Below are 11087 nucleotides of genomic sequence, written 5' to 3' on the forward strand. Positions count from 1 at the left end.
CCCAAGTAACCCAAGAAACAAGTCCACATGGTGAGCCCCAAGGCTCAACTCATCTGTTGTTAAACGAAAGAAATGTCTACACCATTACCAAGAGGAGCTTAGTTTGCCTGTCCATAACCTCACCTAGTGAGTACCTTTGTATGCCTTCCACATATAAGTAACCCCCAAATATATTTACCCCACAGAACTATAAACTCATTTAGCCAACTGATACTTGAAATCTCCACCCAGATGAACTTTATATAATTTCAAGTTCAGTATTCCAAAGTTAAACACATGGTTTTCCAATTTAAACAATTCAGCAAAAAAATTAGCCTTTTTTCATTTCCATGGAAGGAATATAGATGTGGGTTATCCTATAAGTCAGTGAGTTTCTGTTTTGTGTTTGTTTGTTTGTTTGATGAAATTTCACTGTATAATCCAAGATGGTCTAGAATTTGCTATCCCAGGCTGGCCTTGAATTTACATCCATCCTCTTGTGTCTGACTCCCAAGTACTGAGATTATCAGCCAGCACCACCACACCTGGTACAAGCCATTGTTTCTGAAAATCACCTACCCTGGCCACCCATGAGGAGACACTGTTGCTTTAAAGTAGGAATGCCACAAGGTGTCTGGAATTCTTCAGTGAGCATGTCTTCCCACCTGCTCACCCCTGGTGGGAACTCTGCTTTCAGAACAAGGGTAGACTCACTGTGTGAGCATCCTCCCATTTCCAGTGCTCGGAGGTAACATACTTTGACCATTCTCTCAAGTCGGAATGACCAGTGCTTGTTGAAATAGCAAGATTGTTGCCTAGAAGGACCAATTAACCATGAGAAATTATTTACAAATGACTTTAAGGGGGGCTCTAAGTTTCTTTTCTGTTGTGTTGGTTTCTTAGGGGACATTTTTAGGCTTTATTAATTACTACACTTTAACTCTGCTGGAAATAAAATAAGTACCAAAGAGCTTTGCTGGAAACTAATGCTGGCCTCCAGTCTAGAGAAAGGATTGAAAGATTTCCCTCTCCAGCTAAAGCAACTGGAAATTCTGAGCCACTGTGGAAGCTGCACAGCCTCTCTCTGGAAGCAACTCCACAAAGCTCATAGAAAGGTTCAGCCTGATCCTTTTCACCCAAGATCTACCACTTGAACCAGATGGTACCAGAGGATGGGGCTCTCTGGTTGGCCAGTCATTTACTTCTGGTTGCCATGACTATAAGAATGTGGGAAAGATCTCAGGACAGGTTGTTTTAGAAAAACAGCTAATATCCTCTACCTATGTTATTAGATTCCAAGGATGATGTGGTGGTGGAGCTGCTGCTGCTGCTGCTGCTGCTAGTGAAGAAAACTACAGCATCACCAATGATGGTGACAGCAGTAGTCACTTATTGCTTATGTTAGAGACATTGTATCACACAGTTTTCACAAAGACAACACTATCATCCTTGACAAATAACACAACCAAGACTTAGAGAAGTTTTAGAAGATATACCTGGGCTGCTAAGATGACTGAACAGGTAAAAGCACTTGCCACCAAGCCAACCACCTGAACTCAATCCCATGGTGCAAAGACAGAACAGACTCCTGTAAGTTACCCTCTGACCTCCACACACTCAGAGAGAGAGAGAGAGAGAGAGAGAGAACAAATAGATGATAGATTAGATAGATGATAGATAGATAGATGATAGATAGATAGATAGATGATAGATAGATAGATAGATAGATAGATAGATAGATAGATAGATAGATGATAGATAGATAGATAGATAGATAGATAGATAGATAGATAGATAGATAGATAGATAGATAGATAAAAGAAGATCCCCCTAATTCACACTACTAAGAAGCAGAATAGTTGGAAGGGCCATGAAATGGCTGTCGAAAAGTATTCACTGCACAAGCATAAAAACCTGATTCCATCCCAGAACACACTTGAAAAAGTCGGACATGACAATGTAATACTAACACTGAAAGATGGAGACAGGGGCATCCCGGGGCTCACTAGCCAGCCTAGCTTTCTTGGGAAGTCCCAGTCTCGAAAACCAAAAGGTGGATCGTGTACAGAGGAATGACAATAGAGGCTGTCCTCTGTTACACACACACACACACACACACACACACACACACACACACACACACACACACACACACAGATGTCAAAGACCACTGAAGTCTAACCCAAAGGCTTGACTGGACAAGGATCCATTTCTAAGCTCACTCGGAGTGGGGGAACCTCTTGGTAGGATTCATTTCTTGGGGCTGTTGGGCTAAGAGTCTCTGTTTCTCACTGTTGATCAGATATGAGTCACTAGACTGAATTTACAGTTAAAGGAAGAGAGTTGCATGGAGTTGCTGATCTGAGACTGTGCTGAAGGCTGTCTAGCTATGGGGTGCTTTCCTTCTGGGTTAAGCATACTACATCAATATGCATACCATTAGGTCTTCTGAAAGGGCCTTCTCCCGTTCCCAAATCCATCTGCTGCCTTTTCTTGCCCACACTCCTGAAATTTCCTGATGCATTTGAAATCTAGCCACAATCTCCTTGGTTGCAATATTTTTCCCCCTCACTTCTCCACCACTCCTGAAATATTCGATCCAGAGAAGCCTCCTGCACCATGTCTAGCCTGGGAACACCTAATCCAGTCCCTTGTTTTACAGATAAGGGCACTGAGACGCAGACTCAGTCAGGAGAAGGGGCGTCCCCAAAATCCCACAGGAAGCCAGAGGCAGGGCTGGGACCCTACACCTCATCTGCTGCACATCCCAACACACCAGGATCCTTGCTGGGAAATCAATCCAAACCAGGCACTTGAGCTCTAGGGAGAATGCAGACATTTCATCAACATACAAATGAGGGAAACATTTAGGCGGCTCTTCTCCCTCTGTCCCCATCCTTTTCTTCACAGGGGGCTGACTTCATTCCCCCCTGGGAGTGGAAAGAACTCACTAGTTAACTGAGCAGTGAGCAAGCCTTTTTGGGTGAAAATCTAGGAGCTCTGGTGGATGCAGCTTCACTGTGGTCACACAATGCCCTCTAGCCCTGAGTCGGGGTAGTTCCAGGAGGAAAAATTGAAAACAATGAAGGCTCATGAACACACAAAGCCCAATGTGCAGTTACGACAGAGCTGTACAACCCGGGGTCCTGTGGACTGAAGAACTGCCAAAGCCCCACACAATTCATGGGCACAGTGCCAGATTCTCTGCCAGTCTGTCCTTTCCACGGACTCTTAAGAGAGATACAGCAACATCACTGATCAAAAGGGTTGAGACTTTTCCACTAACTGTAACTTTCCAAATATATAGAACATCTTCACTGATTTAAGAGATTACCAAAATGATCTTCAGTGTATGCAGCTCTTTGTTGGTGGGGAGTACTTGGTTTTTAGAGTCCTGGGGACTCATTCAGAGCCTTGCATGTGCTAGGCAAATACTACCAGAGCTTCAACCACAGTCTGAGCATGCACTTTTCATATATCAAATGCAAATACTGTGAGGGTTTAATGTCATATGTCTACCCTGCACTGCCCACCTTTCGGAGTATTGCATTCCTTCCTCAGAGTAGCCATTCAGAAGCTGATATTTATATTGCAGATTTGGTTTAATTCAACAGATATCTACTAAACACCCATGTGCTGGGTGCTGAGGAGGTAAGCCAGAATGGTATTGAGCAATAGCTCTCCAGTTTCCTTCCACTTTACTACTCCTGAGCTTTGCAAATCCCTGGGGTCCACTTGGGTCACTTGGTGCCAGGGTTGGAAGTGTGACTGTTCAAAGCTCCTCTTCTTCCTACCCACTAAGAAGGTTCCAGGGAATCAGCATCCCTACCTAAAACTCGGAACTGAGTTTACCAGAAGAGAAGGCAGCTGCGCGTGCCCCTAAAGAAGAATCTGCAAGGGAGCAAAGACAAATTAGGCCAAGAGAGCTGAGCCTGGGTGAAAGCATATCTGACGGCGGCCTGGACCCTAGACCTTTTGTCTGTCTTCTAATGAAACTGAAACTGGTTTTATGTCATTGTCAACAGAAAGAATGGCTAACCCATCCTTGAGGACCTCACAACTATTTCTAACACAGAACATTGTATGAGCACTACTATTTAAACACACATACAAATGTGAGTTTCTTCTGAAAAACTAAGAATATTGAAGACTCCCCAGTAGGTAGTCTCCCTTCTGCCTTAATGTGTCAGAGTGATCTGGACAGGCAGCAATTATCAGGAGGAAGGGCACCAATAAGGAAAAGGTAGAGGGAGGCAGGACCACACTCCTGAGCTTGGGAGAAGGTTCCCATAGGAAGGATTCGGAATCCTCCTTGTAAGGACAGTGAAATCACATCCTCTGGACATGGACACATGTCGGTTCCACTCAAACACTCACAAGACTTGCGTAAGATTGAGTCTCATCAGTATTCCAGCATTGGCTGGGAAGGGGCCCATGAGACCCTGACTCCCAGCTGAGAAGCTCTGGCAGTTAATGGCTCCTATGAAGGGAAGAGACATTTCTTCAGTGATAGAGCCACTGCCCAAGCCAGAGTTCCTTCTACCCAAAACAACAACAAAATGCATGAAAGCAGGAGAGGCTCCTTGGGAAGGTGAAGGGGGCTCCGTGGGAGTGTGAGGGGGACAAAAAACGATGGAGAGAGGGGTAAAAACGGCCAAGATGTATGTACGAAATTGTCAAAGAATTTAAGTCTAAATCGTGATTTTATATGTAGCTGAGATGGTTCAGACCTCAGTTACCAGGACCACATAATAAGATCATATTCATTTGTTAAATTATTTTTGAGATATATCACATGCCATAAAATTTATCTTTTCAAAGTTTACAGTTAGTGAGTTTGGGTGTGTTTGTAAAGTTTTACAACTATTATCAGTAACCTCCATCACGAATCTCCCTTCCCCCTCTTCCTCTCATCCTTAGCAATGCTAATATGTTTTCTGTCTCTGTGGGGTTGACTATTTGGGACATGCATTTTATTCAGATTCCATTTACATTATTTTATTATTACTTTTACAGTACTGGCCATCAAACCTTGGTCTCTATGCATGCTAAGAAAATGCTCACCTCTGAGCTATACCCAAAGCTATTCACTGTGGGCATTTCTGTCTGAGAAAGAGAGGGAGAAAGAGATAGAGAGGAAGGGAAGGAGACAGACAGAGAGAGAGAGAGAGAGAGAGAGAGAGAGAGAGAGAGAGAGAGAGAGAGAGAGAGAGATCAGACACAATATACATGTCGCACTCAGAAGACAACTTTCGGGGGTCAGTTCTTCCTTTCACCAAGGGTTCTGAGGATTGAGCTCAGGTCAGTGAGCTGTGTGACAATTGCTTTCCCCTCCTGAGTCATCTCAACAAGCCAACAATAAGATTTTCTTTCTTTCTGGTTTTTTGTTGTTGCTGTTTTGTTTTTGGTTGTGTGGAGGTGAGGTCATGGAGGTAGAGAGTGGTAAGATCATCCAGGGTATCTTTTTCAATTGCTCGCCACCTTTTCCTTTTCTGAGACAAGGTTTCTCATTGAACCTAGAACTAATAGTTTCAGATAGACTGAGTGGTTAGTGAGACCCCAGGATCTGCCTATCCCTCCTCCACCGCCATCCCCAGTGCTGGGGTTACAGATTCGTGCCAATCCACCCAGCTTTCCATGGATGCTGGGGATCCTAGCGTGGGTCCTCACGCTTGTGCAGCAAGCGCCTTACTGACTGAGCCATCTCTCCCCAGCCTCAAGGCTCTATTTCCCCCTCACTCTTCTTCCTGTCACTTCCTCAATCACAGCACACTGCCTGTCCAAAATCCGCCCCCATGATCCGTCCAAAATCTTTTTCCGAATCCCACTGGGAACACTTTGCCTTTGGAGATAATAGTGCCAAGGATTAGAACCAGAGGTTGGGATGAGGGTAGGAGGTGATGGAGAGGCTGAACAGGAACCAGGATGGGATGTGGCCTGCGGTGAGATGACGTGCCAGGGATGGGAATCTGGGGCTTGCAACTCAAGCTCTATGCAGAGAAACCCCAAAGCCACTGACAGATAGGAAGAGAAGCAGGCAGATGCCTCTTTGGGTTCACTCTTCCAGATAATAGGTACCTGCTTGCCACAGAATCTCTCCATGTTTGGCTGCCCTCCAAAGCTAACTTTTTTCTTGGCTGTGTTATAATAAACATCTTTATTAACTAGAGCTGGGGATATAAAAGAAATTTGGAGATTTCAATTTTTTTCATCATTATCGTTGAAAGACATTGCCACATTTGATATGAGACAAGGGGATAAAAGTGAAAGCATTGTTGTGTTTGCTTCAACACACATAACCAAAATTGGAACAGTACGGAGATGATTAGCATTGCCCTGCACAGGAGGACACTCACGTCTGTGAAGCATTCCACATTTTTAAATAATGAAGAAATTCTCAGGGCAGAGTTCTAGAGAGTGGGATGAGTTTCTTCAGAAATCTAGACTATTCTGTCTCAGGCTGAGGAGCTTGTGGGAGAAGGCTGTTGTCAGAATAGTTTTCTCCTTTCTTGTATTTCAAAGTGCATGCATTGCTAAGTTATGCATCTCCTCATTTGAGCAGCTCAAGACAGTGACAGCTAGATTAGCTTGTGTCAGTATTTAGCGTGTCCCCAAATCACCTCAAGTTCTTATTTTAAAAGCCAGGCTCCTGGACACCATCCCCAGAGTTTCACAATGTCCTTGAAGCCAGTGTTTGAGGAAGAGACTCGGGTAGGACTAGTTCTGCAGTCACAAATTAACTCCAAGCAGTTGAGAATGTCTGCTGGAGCTCTAGGTTAAGACAAGGTCTGAACATAAGCCATCAACTGGTGATATCTGCCATGGGCAGAGCATGGGTAGCCGAGGCACAAAGGTCATGTGTTTCTCGTTACTATAGCAAGCATTCCCTGAGTGCACAGCCTGTGTCCTCCTACCCAGGAGCCGTGCTAATCATCTCCAAATCAATCCAGTTTTAGTGTATGTGTGCCAAAGAGATCGTGAGAATCTCTTCGTTCATATCAGATATAAGGATCTGGGTGCTCAAACATACCGACCCCGGAAGAGTAACTAAGTCATTTCAGCCCATACTGTAGGAAAGCCTATAAGGGGACACATCCTAAAACTAAATGTGTGGTTGATTACCAAGACAAGTACATAATGCTGTGACAAGGCAGTGACAGAGCAAGGACGTGTGCCCACCTGGACAGAAGACAACTGAGCCTGATCTTGGAGAATAAATAGGAATTTTCCAGGTGAGCATAGGAGAAAATATACCAAAGATAGAGATGATTACAGATGCTATAAACAAGAATATTAGAAAGGGATGTTTCCTGGGATTTGTTTATTTTACACACACACACACACACACACACACACACACACACACACACACATCCCAGGCCCACAAACATGCTGTTTCTTAAAACTTTAAGACTTATTGAGAAGGAGTTAGGGGAGGGGGTGGTATTGGAGGTATTGGAGCAAGGGATAGGGGAAATGATGTAATTATATTTTAATTAAAACTCAAAATAATTAAATAAAAGACTTACGGTGCTCCCACATGAAATCTTTTCCCCCAGTAGGCTAGTCTGTATTCTAATGTCTCGGTTTAAATGTCAACTCCTGTTCAACAAAGAAAGTTACCAGAACTTAGTGTGGGGGTGGGGTGCACACTCATGCTGAAGTACAGCACACGTCAGGTAAAGCAGAAGGAAGCAAAGCTACAAAAGCCAGACAGGTCCTGATGCCTGGTCTCCATACACTCACCAGGCCACACCCAAGTCAAGACAGGTCCTGATGCCTGGTCTCCATGCACTCACCAGGCCACACCCAAGTCAAGACAGGTCCTGATGCCTGGTCTCCATACACTCACCAGGCCACACCCAAGTCAAGACAGGTCCTGATGCCTGGCCTCCAAACTCTCACCAGGCCTCACCCAAGTCAAGACAGGTCCTGATGCCTAGTCTCTGGACACTCACCAGGCCACACCCAAGTAGAGGCAGTGGTCATTGGGATAGCAAATAGAAATTCTATTTGCTATATATACTATCTTGCCATACATGAATTGCAGATCTAACAAACTGGGAGACTGTGCAACTCCCTCAACCCCCCCCCATCCCAGCACAATAACCTTAAAAGAGGACTGACCTATTTTCCAGAGCTTGCCCTTTCCCTGAGAGGCATCGTGTTAGTTACTTTCCTGTTGCTGTGATAAAACACCATGACCAAGACAACTCATAGAAGGAAGGGTTATTTGGGGCTTACAATTCCAGAGGGTTAGGAATCCATGCCCGTTACGGCAGGGAGCATGCACACAGGCAGGAAGGCAGGCACAGTGGTGGCATAGCATCTGATGGCTCACATCCAGGTCCACAAACAGGAAACTGAGCGCTGGAAGCACACCCTGGGAACCGTGTGAGTCTTTTGAAACCTCAAAGCCAACCCCAGTGTTACACTCCTCCAGAAGGCCATACCTCCTAATCCTTTCCAAACAGCCTCCAACTGAGGACTGAGTATCCAAATGCTCAAGATTTATGGGGTCATATCATCCAGAGCACCGCAAGTATGAAACTCAAGCTGGCCACCACACAGAACAGCTCAAAGACAAAGCTTGAGCACTGGTTTGCATGTGTGCTTCCTAGAGGCTAAGAGTTATACAGACTCCAAGGTGGGCAGACAGATAGGGAGAGGGGCCATGACTGGGTGAGAAAGATGGTGAACTTCCAAGATGGCCGGCTTCTTCCTCACCTTCCCTACCCAAGACAAAAGCCTGGCCGCTCAGAACACAGACCTAGCAGGCTTTTTTCTCCCACCAGTCAACCTCCCTGCTGATGGACTGGTGGACTAGCCAGAGGAGTTCGAGGCCAACCTGTCTTCCTTCAAACTGACCAACCTTAAATAAGGATTGTGGGGGGGGTGTCGGGGTGGCTGGGGGGGTGTCGGGGTGGCTGGGGGGTGTCGGGGTGGCTGGGGGGTGTCGGGGTGGCTGGGGGGGTGTCGGGGTGGCTGGGGGGTGTCGGGGTGGCTGGGGGGTGTCAGGGTGGCTGGGTGTGTGGGTTCCTCACACCTGATAGAAGCCTCCCTACACCGGCTGGTTTGCAGTGTCTGCAGTGTTTGAGATTTCTCCCTGCTCCTACCTGTTGCACTTGAGGATTTCCCCACCCTTTAGTCCTTTAACTTGCAGAAATGAACCTGACCAAGTCCCCTAGACTTTTCCTCTTTCCTAGGAAAGTTCGTTTACAGAGGTCACTAACTTCTCCGCCACCTACAGGCACCTTTGCTCAATGGAAACACCCTAGCTCAATTAGCTCAGACAAAGTAGCATCACTACACCAAAGAACCCAAACAACTCAAAACCAGTCCTGACTTGGGAGACTGGCAGCCATGGAAGGGCTGCTTTCTAGCTTGCTCACAGCTGCTCCCCCCCCCCCATGTGAGCATTAACAAGTGCAGAAAAGGGTAAACATGGAAACATGGAAACAGGAGTCAAGTGTTGTAAGGCACCAAGAAGTGGGCAGTTCTAGGGGAAAGAGTCACACAAAATGAACCAACGAACCAAACAAAGTCACTCGTGGGTTTTAAGAGTAGCATGCCTAGCCCCCAGAGCTCAGCGCGGGTGAGTCCTGATTCTAGAGATAGCTGCTGTTGACCTGTAACCCTAAGGACGAAATAGCTGGCTAGCCTCATTCTTGGTACAGGTGTACACCATGTCCTTGAAGATTCAGACCAGCAATGTAACCAACAAGAATGACCCCAAGTCCATCAACTCTCGGGTCTTCATTGGGAACCTAAACACAGCTGTGGTAAAGAAGTCAGATGTGGAAACCATCTTTTCCAAATATGGCCGTGTGGCCGGCTGTTCTGTGCACAAAGGCTATGCCTTTGTCCAGTATGCCAATGAGCGCCATGCCCGGGCGGCTGTGCTGGGAGAGAATGGACGGGTGCTGGCTGGACAGACTCTGGATATCAACATGGCTGGGGAGCCCAAGCCCAATAGACCCAAGGGGCTAAAGAGAGCAGCAACTGCCATATACAGGCTGTTTGATTATCGAGGCCGCCTTTCTCCAGTGCCTGTGCCCAGGGCAGTCCCAGTGAAGCGACCCCGTGTCACGGTCCCTTTGGTTCGCCGTGTCAAAACTACAATACCTGTCAAGCTCTTTGCCCGTTCCACAGCCATCACTACTGGCTCAGCCAAGATCAAGTTAAAGAGCAGCGAGCTACAGACCATCAAAACAGAGCTGACACAGATCAAGTCCAACATCGATGCCCTGTTGGGTCGCTTGGAACAGATTGCTGAGGAACAAAAGGCCAACCCAGATGGCAAGAAGAAGGGTGACAGCAGCAGTGGCGGAGGAGGTGGCAGCAGTGGCGGAGGCACCAGTGGCAATGCTGGTGGTAGTGGCGGCAACAGTGGCGGCGGTGGCAGCGGCGGCAGCAGCAGCCGGCCCCCGGCCCCCCACGAAGACACGGCCTCTGAGGCAGGCACACCCCAAGGAGAAGTCCAAACTCGAGATGATGGTGATGAGGAGGGACTGCTGACACATAGTGAGGAGGAACTGGAGCACAGCCAGGACACAGATGCAGAAGATGGGGCCTTGCAGTAAGCAGGAGAAATGGCCACCAGCAGAAGGGCATCACTGTCTCAGGCCTCAAGCCAGGCACTCATTTCTGGATGCCAGTTTGTAGCGGGTACCAGAGGAAAGCTGGCAGCAGGCACTCCTCTCCCCATGCATCCCAGCCAGTGAGTGCTACATCCTTTGCAAGTGGAGTTACTGGCCTACCCTTACCCCATGCACTCTTCCTGTCTGCACTGCCTGGGCCAAAGGGCAGAACACATTCTGCCCTTCTTCCCCAGGGCATTCCTAGGCTTGGGGTTTTTCTATAGGTTTGAAAGTAGGGGGGTGGGGTGGGGTGGGTGGGGGGAACCTCAAAATAAAGAGATTGGATCCAAAAAAAAAAAAAAAAAAAAAAAAAAAAAAAAAAAAAAAAAAAAAAAGAGTAGCATGCCTACTCCCTGAACACGCCCTAGAGCATTTGATCACCTTATGTAAGTAAAAATAAACCACAGAAAGACCGGAATGATAGCTCGGTGGGTAAAGTCCTTGTCCTGCAAACAGGAGGACCTAAGC

The 11087-nt window shown here is 46.7% G+C and overlaps 1 protein-coding gene and 1 non-coding gene across 2 annotated transcripts; both read left to right on the forward strand.

The window, feature by feature from the left end:
• The first annotated feature begins 6255 nt into the window (after window positions 1-6255).
• LOC128123518 (U6 spliceosomal RNA) lies at window positions 6256-6359 on the forward strand. The gene has a single exon (XR_008222699.1). It is a non-coding gene; the product is annotated as a U6 spliceosomal RNA (small nuclear RNA).
• A 3202-nt stretch (window positions 6360-9561) lies between these two features.
• LOC128121792 (RNA-binding protein Raly-like) lies at window positions 9562-10873 on the forward strand. Its single transcript, XM_052756787.1, has one exon. The coding sequence runs from the start codon at window positions 9666-9668 to the stop codon at window positions 10560-10562; it is 897 nt and encodes a 298-aa protein (XP_052612747.1). The 5' UTR covers window positions 9562-9665; the 3' UTR covers window positions 10563-10873.
• Window positions 10874-11087: the final 214 nt, after the last annotated feature.

The sequence above is a fragment of the Peromyscus californicus genome, unplaced genomic scaffold (assembly GCF_007827085.1).
Source record: "Peromyscus californicus insignis strain IS unplaced genomic scaffold, ASM782708v3 Scaffold_3__1_contigs__length_106647218, whole genome shotgun sequence".
NCBI classification, from domain to species: Eukaryota; Metazoa; Chordata; class Mammalia; order Rodentia; family Cricetidae; genus Peromyscus; species Peromyscus californicus.

What these genes read in the sequence shown, in the direction of transcription:
- LOC128121792 (XM_052756787.1), top strand. Translation starts at nt 9,666, where the DNA reads ATGTCCTTGAAGATTCAGACCAGCAATGTAACCAACAAGAATGACCCC.